The sequence below is a fragment of the Trichoderma camerunense genome (genome assembly GCF_050948025.1).
Source record: "Trichoderma camerunense strain CBS 138272 chromosome Unknown V8C40scaffold_2, whole genome shotgun sequence".
NCBI lineage: Eukaryota > Fungi > Ascomycota > Sordariomycetes > Hypocreales > Hypocreaceae > Trichoderma > Trichoderma camerunense.
This window is the reverse complement of record NW_028145368.1, coordinates 3,187,513-3,209,801: the sequence shown is the minus strand read 5'-3', so window position 1 is coordinate 3,209,801 and position 22,289 is coordinate 3,187,513. Positions and strand designations below refer to the sequence as shown.

Here is a 22,289-nt window from a genome sequence, read left to right as displayed (position 1 = left end):
AGCGAGTCAAGGCCTGAAAATCCTGGTACCACATCGCATCACAATTACGAATATGGCGACATGGAGAAATGTGACCTATCTTCTCTCTTGGAAGATTTCTCGGGCTGGGCGATAAGGTTTCGACGGCCAATTCCATCTCGTGCTCTCCACGATGAATGAGCCCATTCTTCTACATATCCGCTACCCCCACGAGGGTTCTTATGATTGAGAGATTGGTGTAATGTGAGACACTCAGCCGTAAAGGCATCACCTGCATACATGTCACCTAATGGTATTAGACAAGGCTCAGAGCCAAGGACTCTGTCCATAGACGAGTTTAGCGATTCATGGCAGTCTCTTTGATTGCGTTATTGCTGCCTTGTATCGTCGCAATCAATAGTATCGCATCCACCAGACGGGGATCCCCGTTGCCAAGCTCGCCATCAATGACTGGCAGAGGGTGTAGATCATCTTTGTGTAGCATCCCTAGCAAACAGCCGTGGTTATGTGGTGCCCAAAAGCAATTAAATCCCATACATGTCTCAGTCGACCTCATTTAAGCTTCTCACCGGTGCTTCATCTTGTTCATTAATCGTAAAAACCAGGCCTCATAGACAATTGTCTAAGGCTGGATACTACCCTCCAACGTCATCATCACTTACTGCTACAACTAGATAGAAGTGACTGGGTGCATTTAGCGACAATGCCTTCTTTCTGGCGGCGTCCCTTCCGCAGCGGCGAAGAGACCCAACCTGCCGAAGCAGAAGAGCGCGGATCAACATCAGATAGCGATCCCTCTGAGCTCGTCGCTGGAGGTACCTACTATATCGCTGGCAAGGGAGCCAACAACAAAGAGACATCTTACCAAGATGCTTCTGGTGCACCTGTCGAAGAATCATCGCCTTTGGGGTACCATGTCGGACCCTTGACAATCTTGTTTCTCAATGTGAGCAAGATGATTGGCACAGGCATCTTTTCAACTCGTCAGTAAACTACTCTTCCCAATGTTTGAAAAGGAACAGTCTTTCTTATACGATAGGATCGGCAGCTTCAACAATTCTTGCGGGCACCGGCAGTATAGGGCTCAGTCTAATATGGTGGGCTCTTGGCTTCTTGACATCGATTACAGCGTTTGCTGTGTATCTCGAATTTACTGCCTATTTTCCTTCGCGATCCGGCGCTGAGGTGGTGTATCTCGAACAAGCGTTTCCACGCCCACGCTGGCTGTTCTCAACCGCATTTGCTTTTCAGTCTGTCATCTTGTCATTTAGCAGTGCAAACTCATACGGTGGGTGATTTAGCAGCCTGTCTGATTAAGATGAGGATTGAAACATCTAACGTCGAGTTTCATCTTAGTATTGGCTCAATATCTTTACAAGATGACGGATCATAATCCGACGGATTGGGAACTTAAGGGAGTGGCCATTGCTGGTTATACCGTCGCTCTTCTAGGTATGTCTGCTATAATTTACGAGAGAATGACTATGCTCGGAAAGATACAAGACACTCATACAGCGGTCTAGTCGTCGTCTTACACAACAGATTTGCATATCATCTGGCTAATGGCATTGGATTTGTCAAAATCGCTACATTGGTGTTCATCTCTATAACCGGATTCGTGGTCCTCGGAGGACATACTCGCATTGAGAATCCAACAGCCAATTTTCATAATTCTTTTGAAGGAAAAGCTACTGCATACGGAATTACGAATGGTTTGTACAAGATCATTTTCTCTTACTCGGGATTCGAAAATGCTTTCAATGTCGCCAATGAAGTCAAGGTAAGCTTCCTTTGGATGGGCTTATCCACGCATTGGTTCATTTTCTTACACTGCCTCGTAGAACCCTGTGAAACAGATCCGACGGCATGGTTACATTGCCATCTGGTCTGTCAGCATTCTTTACATTCTCACCGTCATCGCTTTTTATGCTGCGAGTAAGTGCACAAAATCTCCCTAGCTGGCCACATGGGACTATGCTAACTGTACTTCATCTCAGTCCCAAAGGAAGACATCATCAAGAGCAAACTAACTGTTGCCAATCAATTTTTTATAAACGTGTTTGGAAATACCAAGCAAGTCAAGGCCCTCAACTTTCTTATTGCAATTAGTGCCTTTGGCAATCTAGTGGCAGTGTTCATCGGAACTTCGAGAATCATTCGCGAGTGTGGTCGCCAAGGCGTACTCCCGTGGACCAAATTCTGGGTCTCAACATTTCCTCTTGGTACTGCCCTCGGGCCGTATCTGTTCAAATACGGCATCACACTTATTATGATCCTTGCCCCTCCTGCTGGCGATGCCTTCAATTTCGGTACGTATCAAGACTCTATGTTGATTCTCTCTGTTGCCGCCGTCTGTTACTAACAAGACCCACAGTCAGCGATCTTCGCATTTACCCCGGATCTTTCTTCGACTTCTTGATGAGCGTCGGTCTCCTCATCGTGAGACACAAGCGAAAGGCTCTCAATCTCCCAAGGCCAGAATTCAAAGCCTGGGATATCGTCATTTGGTTCAGCATCCTGAAAAACCTCTATCTCCTCGTGATGCCCTGGTATCCTCCTGCAGGGGGAGCAACAGGTGGCGACGTCAGCTTTTGGTATGGTACATATGTGGTCGCTTCGATTGGCATGTAAGTTTAAAGATCCGGATACAACGACGAATAGGAATCGGTTGCTAATTCATTATAGTCTCTTGGCCTGTGTCGCATATTATTGGCTTTGGATTCACGGCATTCCTTACTTCCGAGGCTATAAGATCCGAGAAGAGGTTGTTACCCTTGATGATGGATCAAAGAGCCATCAGTTGGTCAAAGTGCCAAATGCTGAAGTGGAAGAATGGGATAGAACACATGACCATGCTGGACGGATAATTACAGAGGCTACGGAAGTGAGTGATAAGACAGCCAGCAACGTTGTGGTGGTCGGAAAGGATAGCACAGTATCCAGCACACAATGAGGTCACATGCTTCCTAATGCAACAAATTATTTACCGATTGCATTATCTTTTAATTTTTCATTGAATGCCATGATCCATATGAAGTAGAGATTACATGATAGTTTATCTGAATAATTTCCGGTCATCTGCAGGGAGAGTTGCCCCCACTGACTCTATGGGAGTGGCGATTGCACCTCTCAAGGTGCCATAGTTGCTATTTTGCTCAAGATATCGTCTATCAGAGAGCACGGATACTTGTCGGAATTTTTTTTAGGCCACAGAATGATTATATTTCGGGCGCGTATCGGATCTCAGCTGGAATACGTAGGAAGTCTGTTGCCTTTGATGCGCCCAACTCTCACCGCTTCGGCAGCCACAATTCTCCCTTGCTTTAGATGCTGAAAGGCCAGGGAGAGATAAAAGTCTTGGCAGTATTACAATTATCAGAATATGAATCACGCGCTTGAATTATGGTAATGGTAGGCCATTTTCCGTCTACAGCTGGTAAATCCGCCTCCTATTTTCTTCGTCGTGAATCCAGGCTTCCAACTACTTGTTACAAAACGGTTTGCCACTGTCTCAAATGAAAATGCATTTACTTAACAAATGTATTAAATGTAGTTTTCCTGAATTTTCTTACTTGTGTAACAGGGACATTGGCAAGCTGCAGGGCAGCAGGGCTATCGGAGAATGTGGCAGTGGCAGTGCTGCGGTTGACATTTGTTATCTCAAGGATATGCCAAGAGTCGTCGTCAGCACAACTTCACATATGATTCTGCTCCTATGTATTCACAGCGTGAATCTCGACAAGTTATCACCAAGCTGATAAATGCCCCATGATTCGACCACCCGGGTACTATCTGCTCCCTTTGGGGGCCATCTCGTGTTGTTGACCAGTTCCTTTCCTGGCATACTAGCAAAATCGTGATGCATCATCATCTTCAGGGCTCATAAATTTGATTTAAATCTGCTAGATTACGAAGTAACAACCAAACACACGGAATTTAGCCAGCGTCGTCGGTAGTGGAGGCAAGGCCCAGTCTACGCTCAGTGCGCTCTCGTCAGGCTCGGAGGATCAATAAATCTCATATCTCATGTGGACCAGGAAGCCACCACGCAGTGCAAATAAGCTTAAAAATATGGAGTGCGTCAATCTCGGCCAGATCTCAATCCAACAGAGACGGCCTGATCGCCAGCAGAGGTGCGTCCAGGCCCCCCTTGAGCACACCATCAAGAATTAGGCGCCTTGGTATTTCAGCCGCTACGCTAACAATAGCAATCTAGACTGGATTCAACCACTGCCAAGGGGGTGCTCATTGCTTGCGGAGCACTCGATTTTCCGTGATATTCTCGGACCTCCGTTACATCTACCGTTCTTGTCAGCTGAGGTTTGTTTGGTACATCGGCTATTTCCAGCTTCTGCTCATCGCGTCTTGGCGCCAACGTTGGCTGAGCCAGCCGCAAACAAGGATATGGTTGTGGATAGTATGTCTTGTTACCTCAACCTCGGATACCGCAATAACAAGTAACCGCGTCCAACAAACAGGGCTACGAACATGTGCTCCGAATCACATATAGGGCTGCAGGATGTGACATATTCCTGGTGCTTGGAAAGACAATGGCCGTTTGTTAAGGGGCTCAACTGGGTCATGTTCCATCATGTAAGTCTCGAGTTGTGTAGCAGGGGACTTCCAGAATCGGCTCGGGCTACTGTTTGAGAGCGCCAAGGATGGCCACGTTCAACAACGGCGGCAGCGAAGCTTGGACTTCGGTAGGGGCCAATCCATGGGCTGTCAGTACCCAAGGGATTGGTTTCATATTAGACAGGGTGGCGGGAATGTGTGACATGAAAAGCCATAGTTTGCACGTGTGTATCTGCCACTTGCCCACCCAACACCGCATTCCAAACGCCAAACCACAAGTGTATAGTGAACAACATATGCATCTGTGTACTATAGCAGTCATGAACCTCATAAGTCCAACTCCACATCACAAAGACTTTGATCTTTCGATCCATCCATAAACCCGAAGAGCGTACAATTTTGTAGATAGCATTTACCTCTCTTAGAATATACCATCTTCATAGCCTTTGATTAGTCGTACTTTGAGGGAAGCCTTGGTCTCCTTCAGTAACATCATCTTCCCAATACAAGTGCCTTCCTGGGGCTTCACGACCACTCCAACTCCCGTTCCCGGCCGGCAGTGCTCGCCACACGGGTCAATTTTTAAGAGTGACGAATGAATTGCGAGTATTCTGCCACACCCGTGAAAGCTATGACTCTAGGACGACCTGTTTTGCAGCCCCCAGACCCAGAAAAGCGGCACCGTCTTCTTGGTCCCGAGTGTTTGCTCCGAAGAGAAGATTGGGGGCCCGAAAACGCAGATCATCCATCAGTCGGCAGTGCCTCGAAGCAGCAAGCATCTCGATTTACATGCTCGTCGTTTGCATGTTCCTCTAATTTGTTCTATATTGGTATACATGAATGAGCTATCGCTTATCACGGATGTCGGTGTGACCATGACCTGAATCCCGTTGGTTCTACCCGAGCAAGGGTTATGTACATTTATGCATGGAGTGATTAGCAGCCAACTCTCGATGGGGTAGTGTAGCTAGGAGGCTGATGATTTAGAGTAAGAAATATAGATAAAGGGAGGACATCCAAACCATGTTGCCTTAGTCTCTGCATCAGCAAGGATCTCTTTCCACTGCTAGTTGGTACAATCTGTCTCTGAATAATAGCCAAGAGGATATCATCTTGCCAACCTTTCTGCCCTCTATTCCCCCATACTGCCCTTCCTTTCTTTTTCTTTTTGGGCAGAATAGAAGCCATGGCCAAAGCATTTATGAGAGATGAGGATCTCTGCCAACGATACGCGCAGTTTGCATCCGATTTAGACCGGTGGCACTTCAAGATCCTCTACTGGTTCATGTTTGTGCTGAATCTCGTGATCCTGTTCATCGCATCGTGGACATACACAAAGTACATCATCCCTCTTTTTCTCTTTTGAGAACATATGCAACTATTCCATTATACTCGTACTAACTAAGCCTTGATGCAGAACCCAAGAAACGAACGAGGAATTCAGTCACCAGCCACAGAGGCGGTCGCGGAGTTTGATCAAATACATGCTCGCGTGTCTTGTCTGTGTTCTAGTTTCTGCTGCTGTGGTAATTATGGAAGCCTTTGCACTCTTGGCTCTGCAGTTCTGCGACGGAGAGAATCTCATTTCCCTTTACTGGTCAACTTGGACCATGATCCAGGTTGGGTCACTGATTGCGATGATGGGCATCATTCTTGCCATGGCACATTCATTGCGCAACAGAAGACACCCGTGAGTGTATTGCCTGTAAGAGAGAAGTATATTGCAAAGTGCTAACTGTCAATTTTAGACCGTGGGCTCTTGCTTTGGGAACACCCGTTCTCGTCATTGCTGGCTTGTTGCATCTCATCCACGACTGCACAAAGAAGCGAGTCAAGAAGATTAGAAACGGCTCCATCATGAAGAGTAGCGTCCCTTCTATGAGTGAAGTGTAAGACCACATTATCCCTTGTCGGACCTTTCACGCTGATTCTCATCATCAACTACAGGAACACAATTCAGGGGAATCTCGAAGACGATCTTGAGAACTCAGTGTTGGGCGAGTTTATTGGATTCACAGTGGAAGGTGGCCCAATAGTCCGCTTCACCGATTCCATTCCGTTAAATCTCAGCCAAAACTTTGCATTTGAAGTTTTGGGATACTGCGATGGCACTCGGCCTGTGGTGGCATATCAAAAGGGCTCCATTCAGATCCTACCCACTGCAGACAAGGACAACCAAGGCACACAGAAGGACGTTCGATCGCCGCAAGAGGAGAAATCTCCTGATGGGACACAAGAGCCTCGTCCAGGGGCCGCTGGTGGTACATGACGCTCGATTGAACCTTTTGTATCCACAGGTAATATGGAAGGGGGTGAAGTAAATGGGCAGGTTCATGTTGGTATATACCTGTATTTCGGCGGGCGAGCGAAACCCCAATCATGGAGAGCCGGAAATTATTTTGACAAAATGGTGAAGCTTTGGACAGATGTAGTGAATTGAATCGCTATTTGCACAGATAGAATTGGTATCTTGTATGTGTATGCAGACTGCGAGCGAGTATATGTCAGGTATCATGAACGATTTGAAGCTGCACTGGCGTAATCGATACGGAGTCTTGGAGGGGCAATTTTCCAATTTTAGTGAAGCACGAAGAAAATGTCAATGGCGGGGCAAAATCGGGCGCCCGAGCCGCCGTCCGTTCATCGGCGCTTGCTAATCAAGCTCTGGCCGAGCGATTGCTTCATTCTTACAAATCAGCTCCAGAGACAGCTTAAATCTTGACATTTAATCATCCTGACCTTGTCTGGTCAAGCAGATTTACGCTGATGCTGATGCTGAAGCTGATGCGCCATCGACGCCCGGGCTAAGCAGCAGTATCGCCATGGGTTTGGAAAAGGTCAAGCACGTTGTGCTGGTACGTCAGTCAAAGACAAAGACACAGCCCAGCTCAGTTGCAGTTACAGTTATAGTTACAGTTACAGCGTGCTAATCTGCGGCTCTCTGGCGACTACAGGTACTCTCCGGCAAAGGAGGCGTGGGCAAATCTTCGGTGACGACACAGCTGGCCCTGTCTCTGACGCTCGCCGGCCACTCGGTGGGAATCCTCGATGTCGACCTGACCGGACCGTCCATCCCGCGCATGCTATCGATCGAGGCCTCCAAGGTCAAACAGGTACCGGGAGGATGGGCTCCGGTTCCCGTCCACGAGGCAGAGCCTGAAACCGGCTTGGGGAGTCTACATGCCATGAGTCTAGGATTCCTGCTACCCCAGAGAGGCGACGCGGTGGTGTGGAGAGGCCCCAAGAAGACGGCCATGATTCGACAGTTCCTCAAGGACGTGCTGTGGGACGATACCGACTACCTCCTCATCGACACTCCTCCGGGAACCAGCGACGAGCACATATCACTGGCCGAAACGCTGCAGAAGGACGCCCGCCCAGGCCAGGTGGCTGGCGCGGTGGTTGTGACGACGCCCCAGGCAGTGGCCACGGCGGACGTGCGCAAGGAGCTCAACTTTTGCGTCAAGACGGGCATCCGCGTGCTGGGAGTGGTGGAAAACATGAGCGGCTTCGTCTGTCCGCACTGCTCCGAGTGCACCGACATATTCGGGTCCGGCGGCGGGCGGTCTATGGCGGAGGAGTTTAAGGTGCCGTTCCTAGGATCTGTGCCCATTGACGCGCAGTTCATTGCGCTCGTCGAGGAAGGCCAGCGGCCGCATTACCCAGCGGGAACGGTGGTGAATGGCCGGGATATATCGAGCGATGAGAAGCCCGACAAGCCCCAGGACAAGGGCGAAGGAACGCTGGTGGACAAGTACAAGGACTGCTCGTTGTTCCACATATTCGTAGGCATAACCTCGCAGCTTGAGGAGAAGGTTGCTGGGGCAGAAGTTACATGACATGACGCTGCACTGCATTCACTTGTGCCACAGTTGTTTTCGTGATAGCATTTATACCCCATCCTCGCAGTAATGGCTGTGCTGGAGCTGTGAGACTTGCATACACAAATGTGGAACAGGCGCCCTTTGAAGCGGGTGCTTCCGCTGCCCATCTTGCCCAGACTTAGATACTCGATATTACGTGGACGGAGGACTAAGCCATAGGCACTCTTCCAGGACAGAGGCTGTTCTCACCACTAGATTTTTCCAGAGGGCTTTGAGTAGATTGTGTACACAGGTTGGAATTGTTAGTCGTATGGAGGCAGCTTCAGTATCTCAAATCCACGCCTGCTTACCGCATATTACGCGCTATCTGCCCTACGTATGTACTAATGCGCATATGCATGGTGGAGAGCTGATAGTAAGTCTTCCCGCGCTGCTACGTAATGAGACATTGTGAAGCACGCGACATGCATCGACATATCCCTTGCCTTGAGCTCCTGCTCTGAGTGAATGCAGCCACTCCGCCACGCTGCCTGACCGAATGCCATCCATCAGCGCCCAACCTAATACCCCAATACCCCAATACCTGCACATACATGTCTACGGGTACCTGGCAGAGTGAGAAAGAGCTGCGTCTCTACCGTCTTTGGTGCTGAAAGAGGTCCAAAGTACCACCTCCTTTGTATAGTAGTAAGGCGCCCAACTTCCAGCCCTGTTTTAAACAGCCCGACCAACAAGGGCCCAAACACCCCATTTATACAGTATCGAAAGCTCTAACAGCTTCAACACATATCATTGATATTTTCGTCATCCAAAAGCCACAGGCAAACGGCCTCTGGCAACAAAGTTTCAAGCTGATTTCTTCTTCCGGTAGCCCCGCCGGTCCATCGCTGCCCCTCTATCCAAGCCCTGGTTTATACTGGCAGAAAATACAGCAGCACTTGGGCCGTTTCTGGCTGGGCGGTGCGCGCCGTGGCTTATCTGGGAGTGCCTGGCCATCATAAGTGGGTACCTCCAGGAAGAAAAAAAATTACATGGAGAGGATCGTGATGTGATGTCAACATGGAAGATGTCTGTACTGCTGAGATGCTGGGACTGCACAATGAAAATAAAGTACATAAACTTGTGAATGCTGCATCTTGCGCTTTGTCTCTCTGCTGTGGACACAAATACAGCTGCCGCATGTAGGGAGAAATGGCCACGTCGTTTGCGGCTGGCTGTCTGTGTTTTGTTTGCCATGGATCAAATTCAATTCATCCATCACTGCTGCTGCACTTTACTTTTTAACCCCCTGCTTGTCAGTGGAGCCTTGCGCTGTAGCTGTAGCCGCAGGTACCTCAGCTGCATGTGGCCAGCAGTCAGGTACTGCATGGTACCCGGCGCCGGGTCCTGATTGGGCTGCATCCTCACTATCACACAAACACAAACCTCGTAGCCAAAATAAAATCTCAACCCGCACAAACAATTCCAAACTCTGTTTCCGCACCCGCTGTCTGAGAGCTTTGCTTCCCTTGACCTGATTTAACCTATCCATACTTTGTACATCCCCATAGCAGCCCATCTGCTCCGCCAGCCACCGTCTCCCGACCACTTAGCAGCGTCCTTTGTCCCTACAGATCCATCCCCGCGGGGACAGGAAAAAAAAACTGGAAAAAACATCGCCCTGCTGGTTTGCGCCCTCCAATTCGCGACAGTAGGACGCCCACGTCACACGACCACCTGTCGATTCAGGAAAGCTTCTTGTGGCTCTCTTGCAGCGACTTTTTATCTCCTGGATATGAGAGACTAGACGTTTCCTTGTCCTCGAAAGACATCCTCAACCGGCCGCTATCTCTAGTGGCCTGACTGACACCTCCCTGGTTCTCGCTTTGGCCTTCTATGCGATCAACTGATCTCCTGCGATTCCTCTTTTCGCGACCTTCCAAGTATGTCCTTGTTTGCTTTATTCTATTCTCCAGCTCGAGCAGTCCACCACTTCCATGATCCAGGTACACAGACTGAGGACTGACCCATGATTCTCTCCATCTAGGCCCCGATAGCACCCCTTTAAGCAACCCAGACATTGATATATCGAACAAATTTCAGCTCAAGCCCGCTTCTCCCAAGTCAACAGCCCCTGGCAAAATTCACCGGATCCGATACCGTCCCCTGAGTATCGGACAATACATCTCCGCGCAAAATTTCGTCGCAGAAGCGGTTTTTCTACCCCCTCTGTCCCCGGCCTCCATAACGTCCTCTTGAGACGTTAGCCGTTCTTACACCATCCCCATTGCTGCTGGCTTCCGCCAGCGTCGTTGGACTCACCACATTCCTGTGGGCCTACTCTCTCAAGCAGACGCCGCAAAGTCTGTTTGAGTGGCAGCTAGTGCTCCGCGGACTCATCGTCAGACGGGCATAGCAACAGCGTGCTCGAGTTAATCTCGACGGTATTTTCTTTTATTTGATCTTTGACTTCGGACTGCAAGTAGCAGCAGCAATCATCAACGAGAATGGCCAACCTTTCGGTCCCCAACAATTACACCTTTTCCCCGTCTTCGGCAACTCCCCATTTGACCATCAACCATGACAATGCCGCGGAATTGGACTCGACCTATGCCTTTGAAGGTATGCATGCATTTCTCCCTCATGTATATACTCATAGAATGCTTTTGCTAACAGATTGTTCCAAAAATTAGGCCCTGAGAAGCTCCTAGAGGTATGGTTTGCGCCGAGCGCCACAGCACTCCCCAGGGGCGCCCAACCTGCTGGCCTCAAGGCCGTGTCATCTGAGACTTGGGAAACCATGCTTGACATGGTCAACTGCAAGATTCTCTCGGTGCTCGAATCTGACGCTGTTGACGCCTATCTTCTCTCCGAGTCGAGCATGTTTGTCTTCCCTCACAAGCTCATCTTGAAGACTTGCGGCACCACCACTCTGTTGCTTGGACTTCAGCGCATGCTTCACATCGCCGCTGAGCATGCGGGCTTCCCCTTTAGCAATGCTACGTCTGCAAAGGAAATCAAGGCCATTGCTACTCCTTACCGAGTCTTTTACAGCCGCAAGAACTTTCTCTTCCCTGACAAGCAACACGGCCCCCACCGCAGCTGGAAGCAAGAGGTCAAGTACTTGGACGACATGGTTGATGGTGGCAGCGCCTACATGGTGGGAAAGATGAACGGAGACCACTGGTACCTGTACATCACGTCTCCCAACCGAGAGTTCACCCCGCCCTTGACCCCTGACTCGGAGAAGAATGAGGTGGCTCCGGCCAACTTTTCGATTCCCGCCAGCTTTGGAGGCCATGGAGGACCTGGGAGTGACGAGACGCTCGAGATTTTGATGACTGATCTCGATCCAGAGAATGCCAAGCAGTTTTACTTGGCAAACGCGAGTGCGGTCGCGTGCGATAAGCTCTCTGCCGAGACCAAGGCCCGTCAAAATGCCGTTAGCGGGACCTCGACTCCGCTTGGTGAGGTTGATGTCTTTGCCGATGGCATGGAGTCTGATTTACATGAGCCCTGCGAGAAGCTCGGGGACATCGAGGGCCTGACTACCGAAGGCCACGCCCTCGGCACTGTTGTGTCGGAGCAGTGCGGCCTCGCCGACGTCTATCCCACCTCTGTCTACCCAGATGCCCGCATTGATTCCTACCTCTTCAGCCCGTGTGGATTCTCTGCCAACGGCATCATCCCTCCGCCCCCGGCCACGCAGGAGGACGGCCAGGAGAGCGGCAAGAACGCCGGACACTACTTCAGTGTTCACGTTACGCCCGAGACTGGCTTTTCGTTTGCTTCATTCGAAACCAACGTTCCAGGAGGCCAGAGCGGCCGAACCACCGCGGAGATTATCGAGCACGTTGTTGAAATCTTCAAGCCTGGCCGCTTCAGCGTCACTTTGTTCGAGGCCAAGGGCCGTGGCGACAACGCTTACGGCGTGGCCAAGGCTGAAGCCAAGGGCCTTGCTGCTCAGCGATTCATCGATTCTGTGCGCGGATATCGCCGTATTGATCGCATTGTGCATGACTTTGAGGACTACGACCTCGTGTTCCGCTTCTATGAGCGTGAGGGCTGGGTTGGCGACAAGAAGGCCCGTGTAGGAGAGGAGATGTGATTGATGTCGATTGGTAATCCTTTCTGAACGGCCAACATTGGGATATTGAAAGAGATATTGATGTTGGATCGGGTCTGGAGAAGATCCCCCCTCAGTTTCATTCTGGACATTCCTTTTGAGCGATCTATTCGCCTCTATCTTCACATTGGGTTGACTGTTTAATGACGGTCCAACTGTTATTTTGGATTCATAGTTTTGCATAGTGTTTTTGCCTTTCCGTTCATTCATGAATAATATCTGCGCCTTGAGATGCACATAACATGCTATTTCCACTGAGTGAAGTATTGTAACTAATTCTTGAATCTGCTCGCAATTGGGATGAATTGAGTATGACCAAGCTGGGTTTAGCTCAGACGTTATCATTCCGCGCCTTATCGATAGTGGAAAATCTCCAAGGCCAATTTTTCCCAAGTCTCCACTTGACCAATTTTTTTCCAAAGCTACCGAAACGCATCACCAAAAACTTCATCTGATTCAAATCCCACAAGTCGAAACGAACCCAATTGGCACACACACCAGAGGCCATATACAAATACAAATCTCCTCCCTTTAAACCGACTCTCGCCCACCCGCCCATCATGCATCTGATGTACACCCTCGACGCCAGCGGCAACCGCCTGTACACCCTCAAGAAGGTCGCCCACGGCCAGGTCACCAAGTCTGCGCACCCGGCGCGCTTCTCTCCCGACGACAAGTGGTCTCGTCAGCGCGTTACGCTGAAGCGCCGCTTTAACCTGCTCTTGACGCAGCAGAGTGAGTAGCAGCCTCGTTTGTGTTAGAGAGGAATTCATGTGTCTGACTGTGTTTTGTTTCTAGAGGAGGAGGCTATGTAAATTCGCATCATTGAGATGCCCTCGAACCACTAGCGATAAAAAAGAAGTCGTCAGTGGCGTTAATTGGGAGCGACCTCGGGCATGCTATTGAGGGGGTAATTGATCCGTCACTCTCTTCTGTCGGAGATATGAGATGAAGAGGATGCTATACTCTCGTTTGGAGAGCCACCTAGCCGGCCATTCATCCCAATTCGGGTAACCGGGTGGCTTTACTTCCCGCGCATAGTATCGACGGCAGAACACACATGAGCGAACAGGATTGCTTGTTTGGCGGAGACAATGGAGACTACTGAAGGGGGAGTGCGTGTCTGACTTGGCGGATGATGGATGGATGGATGGATGACAAGTTCACTATTTTTCTGGATTGGAATCTTTCTCAATGATTGGGGAATGGATTTGGCGTTTCTTAGGCGATTACATCTACTTGGGCTCATTTGCGCATACGCAAATTCAAAGAAATAAAAAATGAAAAACACATACAAGCACTTCTTCAGGATTGACAGACATTTAATGCTCGCTGCCATGATCCTTTTTTCTGCCATTTTTTGTTATATGTGTGTGTGCTATAAAGTCATACAATCATGATGGATATTCACTTCTATATCTGCTTTTTCATCTTCTTTTTCATGACAGCCGTAACCAGTATCTCTCTCCATCTACCGCTTCCGCCTAGAGTTCACGGCTCGTCCTGCACCAACCTTGATCTTGCCACCTGCTCCCGATCTATTTCCCGTCAACAGTCCAGGCAAGAAATCTTCATCCATCAAATCCTTCTTCCTCTGCCTCCGCTGTTCATCCAATGCCTTGGTGTGCTCCTTCTGGTCCTCGGCCAGGATCAAGTCCCTGCCCCAGCCATTCTTGCCACCGACATTCTTAGGCAATCTTCCATTAGCACTGCCGTGGACCGGCTTGGGCACGCTAAACACGTTTCCGCGGTTATTCCACTGGAAGTTCTGCTTGAGGTGAATCTTGAAGTTGCCGTGCTGGTCCGTCGAGCAGCTCGTCCTCGTGAGGGTGGGTTGGCCACACTTGGGGCAAAACTGCTTGTTCATGTCCTTTGTGATGTTGAAGCAGCCGTGGCACCGCAGAACCCACGTCTTGAGATATGTGATGCGGGAGAAGGAGGGCGTGACGAGGTTGAGGTTGACGCGCAGTGCGACGTTTTGCATGGCATAATCGGAGGTCAGGATGGCAGCCTGTAGAATCTTGGGTGGAGCTTTGTCATTGGTGCCGTTTGCGCCAGAGTCTATGGCTTGCTGCTTCTTGAGGTTGGACGGGGTGATCCAGCCCTCATCGTCAGACTCTTCTGAGGCCTCTTCGGGCTGCTGTACAGCTGGGGTAGAATCCTGGGTTTCTTTAACAGATTCCGATACCTCGGGCGTTGCAGATTGCTCTTCATTCTTGTCAGAGGTCTCCAGACCCAGGTTCTGCAAGTCATCGTTGAGGCTGTTCTCGGCATGCTGCTCAGACTGGGCATCTGTTTGTTGTTCTGCGCTTTCTGAAGCCTGTTCGGCATTTTCGCTCTGTTGAACTTCTCCTTCTTGCGCTTTTCCCTCCTGCGCTTCGTCCGTTGGCTTATCCTGTTGTGGCCTGCCGTTCAATCCTTTCTGGTTCGGTGTGTTCCTCAGCCTCCAGTCGCCTCCGTTTCTCTCGCATTCCAATTCGTATCCCAGCGCAAGCACCTCCATATCCGGTCTGCTGAGCACTCCATAATCACCAGTCTTTTTCGCAAAGTCGGCAATGAACTTTAAGCTCTCAGGCCTGGGCGACCGAAGTTCAACGAATGGCAGCAGCGTCGTTTCAACTCTTGATCTGGTCGCAACGTCGCGGATTTCGCTGATGATGTTGGGAAGGGTGTAGAGCTTTTCAGCCTTGGCGATGAGAACACTAGCAGGAGGATCGTTCTTGATCAGCGGACCAGTATCAAGAACGAGGCTGTGAATCGGTTTCGCAGTTGCGACAGTTGGAGTCGCAGAAGGCTCAGTGGGTTGAGCCAACGGGGCGGCCATGGCGGCGTCTGTAAAGCGATCTGAGCGAAATCGCAAGTCTATCAGATCTGGCTATCAAAGTTGCACAAGCACAGAAGTCGTGATGACAGAAAATACAGTCAACAGAGGGTAAAGACGATTTTGATATTGATTGTCCGTTCTTTGTGATGTTTGGAGGGGCAATATTGCTGCACAAAATTTGGGCTGCCGATAAGATAAGAATTTTTGGATGTTGATTTCAAAGTTGGAGCACGTGTGGCGAGAAAAATCATGACATAAGCTGCAAGGCCGCATCATGAAGCAGTGTTTTAAGAGGCATTCAATCACAGAGTACATAAACACCAAAATAAATGCAGCAATGTCAAGAAAATAGCGAGTATCGATACCACATAAGCAATGAGACTTTGTGTTTATTTCCAAGTATTTGATAATCATTCTTCATTATTTGACCAATCTAGTAGTCTCTTTGGTGAGTAAGTACCTATATTTGGTCTCGATGGCCAGCATCTCAAACTAGCTACCCTATAACCTAAGAATCAAATTGCATTTTGCAACCCAAAAAGCACAAAGAACAGTGTCTGATTTCATCCACAGATAAGGTACTCTGACTCGCATACTACGAGACGATTCCGACGGCCTTGTTACCCCATGATTAGTGCTTTCATATCATTTGCGGGGATTCCGCACTTGCATGGGTGATAGGGCGTGTTATACATGCCTCCAAATTTCGCTGCCACCCTCCATCTTCATAACCAGACAGACTTGCTTGAACCAACGCGAGCAATGATAAAGTTGCAAAACAAGGAAAACATAGTAAATCTTTCTCAAATATTGGCAAGGCTCCCCTGTCATGATGTCGTGTGATGATCATCTGACGAATCTCCGTTTCTCGATATCTGTGAGTACATGTACGTGTATCGAACCATCGGCTATCTCCAATCCATGCAACCGGTCAAGCATTGATGCTTGCTTGCATTCGACTCGGAATATGATACTCGTTTTTGGAAATAGATCATGCCAGACACTGCCCAGTGCGTCTATCAACTTCGTATTCAAGCCTAGCTCAGGCATCAATGCGACATTATCATATTGGTTGAAGCAGGCAGCGCCAGCTCGGACCATCAACAACTGTATGCTAAACGCCCGCTTTGTTTCTGCGCCCCTTCTTGTTCCTTATCTCTCATTTTCATACTAATGAACTTTTGAAATCGTCTTCTCAGGGATTTACTGGCGGTAGTATGTATCTCTAGGTTGCTGGTGGTTCTACTGTACGCATCATCAACGTCTACGATCTTGTCTAAGTGTAGATATTGTGCAACGCCGGATCTATTGGGCAACCCCACGCATCAGTAATAGGATTTGACATGATTCGTTGTATGTGGGGGAAATCGGGATTTTACGTATAATATCCAGGTACAGTATGATTTGTTTGCTACATGAAGTAGACCAATGCTTGAAAGAAAATAGATCTCTTTGGTTGGGGAAATATATCCACAAGCCCTTGACAGGGATTGGTGTGATGGACGTTGGCACTGAAGCGGAAGGATATACGCTCCGTCTTTTGAAGCAACTAATTTCAAGCCTCGTGGAGAACACTTGTAACGAGGTAGAATCTCCATATAGTAGGCGGCCAAACAAGCGAATATCAAGGCGTCGATTACAGGCAGTGGGTATAGCATCTCAAGGGTCTTTCCGGGGCTCCAGACCGGGGTTCTAGACGGGGTTTTTAGGACCCCGGGGATTCTGTTGAATAACAGATTATCATCTTGAATGTCCGCAACGCGCGCTACCCCCGGTCTAGCCAGAGGAGAACGTTACGATTCGCCCAATGGAGATGATTACGGGGAAAGGGTCATCAATGTGGAGAGGCGGAATTTCTTCCATGGTAGATCATGGCAGAGCGAGGCAGGGCAAAGCAGCGGCTCGACAAGGCCTTTGCGCAGGTACGAGTATGATTTTCGTTGCCGCTCCCCTATGTAACATTGGCTAAGGGATGACATCCGAATAAGATGCCGTCTGCAGGCATCCGGATGTTCATTGCATGTAAAGGTAACATGTCATGAAATGAACCCTGAGCTACTCGCAGACAACGCACGGCTGCTGGCGGACAAGGGGCAGGATATGTCACGGCACTTGGCTTTGATGCTACCTAGCCGGGGACCACCGGGCCAGTGCTCAAAATGGTAAGATACTGAGATGGGACGGCGGCATATGGGGATTAAAGCGAGGAGCAAGGTATTCGGGAATACGAAATGTGCCACTGATAGAGGGCATGGAGGCATGAAGTGAAGAGGGCGGAATTAGACAGGCTAACTTGAACCCCGTTGATGCCCGTGTTTTCCGCGGCCAGCCGTGAGAGGCACACACACACAAAAAGGCTCGGAAGACATCCATTGGAACTAAAGCAGAGCTGATGGTTGGAGTGGGTGCATGTCAGCTGGTTTTAAGAGCACAGGCTATAATGCGTGACGGGCAATGAGTGGGATGAGTGGTAAGATAGAAGAGGTGCGTGTGGAATCCCAAACAGCCAAAGACAAACGAAGAACGAAAAGATTACGGGCGAATTATACGGAGTTTGGCATAGCTCCGTTCTGGGTAGCTTTCGAGAAGGCGCATGGAAGTGATCGTCGGCAGTAGCGCCGTAAAACTAGTCCGAAACGGGTTACTGGGTAGAGGGGCTACTGCAGGTGACTTCCGGTGACAAAACGATGGCGAAAAATAGCAGCGATCAATCCATTGATAATGTGGCTGAGATTGGTTCCAGCCGGGTTTGTACAGCGGCTCGGCCCCCGTAAGGTTCGCTAAGAGGCCCATGGAGGCCCTACAGGGGCGGGCATGAAAGAGGCTTAGGGGGGATTGTTAGGCCTGGACCTGCTGAAAGAGGCAGCACCACTTATTCGTAGCGGACAAGGACAAGGACATGAGTTTGCATCAGGCGTTGCAACTGTTGGGCCGACTTGAGAAGATTCAAGCGGAACCATCCATGTCTGCCCGGTAAATGGTACCCGAATTGTGCTGGTCAAGGTGGTAGCAGGCTGCCTGTATGGATGTACGAGTATGTACCTGTCCGGAGAATTTGTGCTCCGTCGTTACCGTAAAAGGCCGATCTGTACCTCGGGCTGGGCTAAGAACCTGGAATGTACATGTGGTCAGCCAGACATCATCCGGCCGCTGACTGGCACACTGGACGATGTGAGGCTTGCGCAGGCACGTACTTGGCGCGGCCGGCAATGAATGCCGCAGAGGTGGTGTGCAGAACTTTTGCCCGTCAAGCCATTGGATCTCATCTTGGTGCCCTCCTAGGCGGCTGGGCTGCTGCTAATCTCGGCAGTGTCAGTGGTTGACGCTTTTTCTGTTCCTTGCCCGTCCGTCCTCTTTTCGCCGATGTCAGCGACATCCGTCTGATCTTTTTGCCTTTACCAATACCAATGACTACAATTACTCGCCCGTGACGGGAACAAGAGTCATTTACAGCCCAGCTTTGGCCACGTATCAACCCGTGCTGCTATCTCTCTGTGACTTCGTCTGTACGCTGTACTCGTATGTACCCCCAACTTGTACTCGTACCTGTCCCTGAACAGGGCATACCTGTGAGAAAGAGAAGACTCCGTTGGTCACAGCGTCCGCCCCGACGAGGCATTATTCGAGCGAAAAACGAGAAAACCTGGCCATCCGAGCCATCTCCGCTGGAGTCTTGACACATCAAAACTGGCACTGAGTCGCAATAGGATCCATCGTGTATGCGGCGGTGGGCTGCTTCAGCGAGGTTCGAGTGGACAGCGCCTGGCCTTCAGTGGGCTCGGTGGAGTTGTTAGTGGGTTGCCTCAGTGGGCTCGGTGGACCTCTGTAGGGCTCCGCTTAACGCAATGACGTTTTGGGTTCGGGGCTAGAAGAAACCAAGAACCTGAAAAAAAATCTTGAGCCGCTCGGAGGGATCCACTTGGCGGAAACTCGCCTCTCACTTCTCTGTAACGACAACCCACCACGAACGAGAATCCATGCCTGGACGGTTTACGGAAAAGACGGCAGCCCGAGCGAGATACTACAGTACATACAGACGCAATGCTGATTCAACCGCCATGATGTGCCTCGACAAACCGGCCACGATTTGTTTTTACGTACAAGATTGCGGAGAAGCGGTTGCTGACGCCAGATGCTGGCGATGGTCTTTTGCGGGGGAGGTCTGGGGTAGAACCCTCAGCTAAAGGGTTCAGTTGGAGAGAGGGCGTGACGTGAGAGAGAGGGAACAAGTGGAGGAGATGCTGCAGACAGACAATGGGAACGTGAAGCTGAACTGGAGGAGCAACTCGAAATGCTGCTCCCCTGCGTCTATCGTGCTGGCCAAAGTGGAGGACCAGCCCCGAGTCTAGATGCACGAGGCTGCTTCGACCAAAACCAAACCACGCCGCACCAGTCATTATCATTGGATTACCGCGCTGTTTCTTCCCTTATCTACTCGTAATGGAGCACCGAACCAGCCCCGAACCCGGAGCTTTCGTCCAGCTCGCCGTGGAAAGATCCGGTGGCCGGAGGCGTTCGCACACTTCGAACCTTGGGGACAGCCAGAACCCAGCCATTACGCCCACTCCATCCGTGGCGCTTCTGGCCCCGACGACGCGGCCACCCCGGCCCTCTCCTCTGGTCTCCTCTGGCTCATGCAGATGCAGCCTCTGCAACCTTATTAGCTTGCTTCGACGAGTAGGAGTAGAGTCCTCGTACTCGTACGGTAGTACTGGGCTATACAGTACCTACTCGTGCTTGCTTCTATCTGCCCATGCTCCATTTTCGGCCCTTTACCTGACCTGGTAACAGATGGCAAACCCAAAATCCGACGCTTACTTTTCAAGACTTACTTTACCTTATCTATCTGCTCCGTAATTTGTCGAGGCGAGGCGCTTGGGGATCGTCCTGGATCTGCACGAACCACTTGCTTGGGGTATTAAACTGCCTCTTCCTCCACCTCCGCACTTTTCATCTCGTTTCCTCTTTCCTCTCATCCATCCACTCTGGCGGTTTAAATAAGACTTGGCTATCGGCCTTCGGTACCAATCAACTCGATCCCATTCCCCGTCTCTCCTTCCACATACGGGGTTATACCTAGATATACTCCCGTCTCTTTGGGTCTTTACCCACAAACTTCTCTTATACACACAGGGCCTCGTCCCGCCCAGCCCTCCTCTCAATAGTTGACTCTCCTTACCTTTTATCGATATATTATCTACACACAAGTATCCGACATGTCTGATACGTCCATCACTTCGCCGTCAGGCTCTGAAAAGGGCCGCTACGACAGCAAGAAGATCGTCAACCCTAACCTCTCCGACGAAGCGACCGGTGAGACGGGCGAGGAATTCCGCGAAGATGCCGAACGAGCCATCGCAGCGGCGGGCGAGCACAAATTCAACCGTCTAGGATGGAAGCGTCTCACCGTCGTCCTCATCGTTGAGGCTATTGCTCTCGGTAGTTTGTCTCTGCCCAGCGCCTTTGCCACTCTCGGCATGGTTGCTGGTACCATCTGCTCTGTTGGTCTTGGTCTTCTTGCCATCTACACAAGTGACCTTGTCGGCATGGTCAAGATCAAGTTCCCTGAGGTTGCCCACTACGCCGATGCCGCCAGATTGGTCGCTGGCAGATTTGGATACGAGCTGGTTGGAGCCATGTTTGCACTCCAGTTGATTCTGCTCATCGGATCTCACTGCTTGACCGGTGCCATTGCCCTGCTCAACATCTCCGACAACGCCATCTGCTCTCTGGGCTTTGCTGCAATCTCCGCCGTCATCCTCTGGCTTCTGGCGCTTCCTCCCAGTTTCACCGAGATGGCCATCCTGGGTTACATTGATTTCGCTTCAATCATCATTGCCATCGGTATCACCATGATTGCTACCGGTATCAAGGCTACCCACGATGGCGGACTGTCGGCAGTGCCCTGGTCTGCCTGGCCCAAGGAGGATTTGACCTTTGTCGATGCCTTCATTGCCATTACCAACATTGTCTTTGCCTACAGCTTTTCCATCTGCCAGTTCTCCTTCATGGACGAGATGCACACTCCCAAGGACTACAAGAAGTCCATCTGGGCTCTTGGACTCATCGAGATTGCTATTTACACCATCACCGGTGCAGTCATCTATGCCTTTGTTGGACCGGATGTCAAGTCCCCTGCTCTGCTCTCTGCTGGTCCTCTGATCTCCAAGGTTGCTTTCGGTATTGGCTTGCCCGTCATCTTCATCTCGGGATCCATCAACGGCACCGTCGTCGGACGCTTCATCTTCTCCCGCGCCTTCAAGAACTCCATCATCCGATACATCAACACTCCTAGGGCGTACATTATCTGGGCCAGCATGCTCGCCGTCCTTACCATTATCGCTTGGGTCATTGCCGAGGCCATTCCCTTCTTCTCCGACCTTCTCGCCATCTCGTCCTCTCTCTTCATCTCCGGCTTCACCTACTACTTCCCCGCCATCTTCTGGTTCATGCTCCTCAAAGAGGGCAGCATGTTTGAGCGGAAAAACCTTGTCCACTTGATCTTGAGCAGTCTTTCCATGATTGTTGGTCTTGTTGTGCTGGTGGCGGGTACATATGCCAGTGCTGTTGACATTGTAAGTTTTATTCTTCTTCACCACACTCCTAAACACGAGGCTAATATGCGTTTACAGAAAAACCAATACCGCGATGGATCCGTTAGATCCCCTTTCACCTGCGCGCCTTTGGCATAGAGTGCCCCGGCACGGGTTACGAAGCTGTACAACAATTTTATGAAGATATGAATTTTGTTACTGTATCGCGTTTTTTATATTTATACCATTAGGGTTAGGCTAGTAGCGATAGCAATAGTTTAAAGAAACGGTTTCTACCAACTCAACTCAGGTCTTTGTCTTCGTGATGAATCATACAGACACTCCATCCCCGACGATACCGCCATTTCCCCAGAGGATTCGTATTCATCGAGATTAACTTCCCGTCGCGATAAACTTTGCGGAGAAGATGCACCCCGTACACGCACCCC

At 50.1% G+C, this 22,289-nt stretch overlaps 7 protein-coding genes across 7 annotated transcripts; 6 read left to right on the top strand and 1 right to left on the bottom strand.

Moving 5' to 3' along the window:
• The first annotated feature begins 557 nt into the window (after nt 1-557).
• On the top strand, nt 558-2,950 carry V8C40DRAFT_282824 (amino acid permease-domain-containing protein). Its single transcript, XM_083221852.1, has 8 exons — nt 558-962; nt 1,028-1,267; nt 1,336-1,431; nt 1,503-1,759; nt 1,821-1,914; nt 1,977-2,288; nt 2,354-2,606; nt 2,665-2,950. Exons 1-8 carry the CDS (start codon nt 683-685, stop codon nt 2,930-2,932), a joined length of 1,800 nt encoding a protein of 599 aa, XP_083078489.1. The 5' UTR covers nt 558-682; the 3' UTR covers nt 2,933-2,950.
• A 2,790-nt stretch (nt 2,951-5,740) lies between these two features.
• Nucleotides 5,741-7,099, top strand: V8C40DRAFT_282820 (uncharacterized protein; the record flags this gene model as incomplete). Its single annotated transcript, XM_083221851.1, has 4 exons — nt 5,741-5,892; nt 5,972-6,244; nt 6,303-6,443; nt 6,502-7,099. The coding sequence occupies 4 exons, from the start codon at nt 5,741-5,743 to the stop codon at nt 6,821-6,823; spliced, it is 888 nt and encodes a 295-aa protein (XP_083078488.1). The 3' UTR covers nt 6,824-7,099.
• Nucleotides 7,100-7,192: 93 nt separating this feature from the next.
• Nucleotides 7,193-8,785, top strand: V8C40DRAFT_234454 (P-loop containing nucleoside triphosphate hydrolase protein). The gene is made up of 2 exons (XM_083213621.1): nt 7,193-7,409; nt 7,509-8,785. The coding sequence occupies exons 1-2, from the start codon at nt 7,377-7,379 to the stop codon at nt 8,391-8,393; spliced, it is 918 nt and encodes a 305-aa protein (XP_083078487.1). The 5' UTR covers nt 7,193-7,376; the 3' UTR covers nt 8,394-8,785.
• A 2,079-nt stretch (nt 8,786-10,864) lies between these two features.
• V8C40DRAFT_262108 (S-adenosylmethionine decarboxylase proenzyme) lies at nt 10,865-12,465 on the top strand (the record flags this gene model as incomplete). Its single annotated transcript, XM_083219337.1, has 2 exons — nt 10,865-10,979; nt 11,051-12,465. The coding sequence occupies 2 exons, from the start codon at nt 10,865-10,867 to the stop codon at nt 12,463-12,465; spliced, it is 1,530 nt and encodes a 509-aa protein (XP_083078486.1).
• A 445-nt stretch (nt 12,466-12,910) lies between these two features.
• On the top strand, nt 12,911-13,882 carry V8C40DRAFT_234449 (H/ACA ribonucleoprotein complex subunit NOP10). The gene is made up of 2 exons (XM_083213620.1): nt 12,911-13,218; nt 13,282-13,882. The coding sequence occupies exons 1-2, from the start codon at nt 13,044-13,046 to the stop codon at nt 13,296-13,298; spliced, it is 192 nt and encodes a 63-aa protein (XP_083078485.1). The 5' UTR covers nt 12,911-13,043; the 3' UTR covers nt 13,299-13,882.
• Nucleotides 13,776-15,553, bottom strand: V8C40DRAFT_234448 (rRNA-binding endoribonuclease). The gene has a single exon (XM_083213619.1). It carries the CDS (start codon nt 15,305-15,307, stop codon nt 13,955-13,957), a length of 1,353 nt encoding a protein of 450 aa, XP_083078484.1. The 5' UTR covers nt 15,308-15,553; the 3' UTR covers nt 13,776-13,954.
• A 4,564-nt stretch (nt 15,554-20,117) lies between these two features.
• On the top strand, nt 20,118-22,116 carry V8C40DRAFT_106085 (transmembrane amino acid transporter protein-domain-containing protein). The gene is made up of 2 exons (XM_083210726.1): nt 20,118-21,882; nt 21,940-22,116. The coding sequence occupies exons 1-2, from the start codon at nt 20,524-20,526 to the stop codon at nt 21,997-21,999; spliced, it is 1,419 nt and encodes a 472-aa protein (XP_083078483.1). The 5' UTR covers nt 20,118-20,523; the 3' UTR covers nt 22,000-22,116.
• The last annotated feature ends 173 nt before the right edge of the window (nt 22,117-22,289 follow it).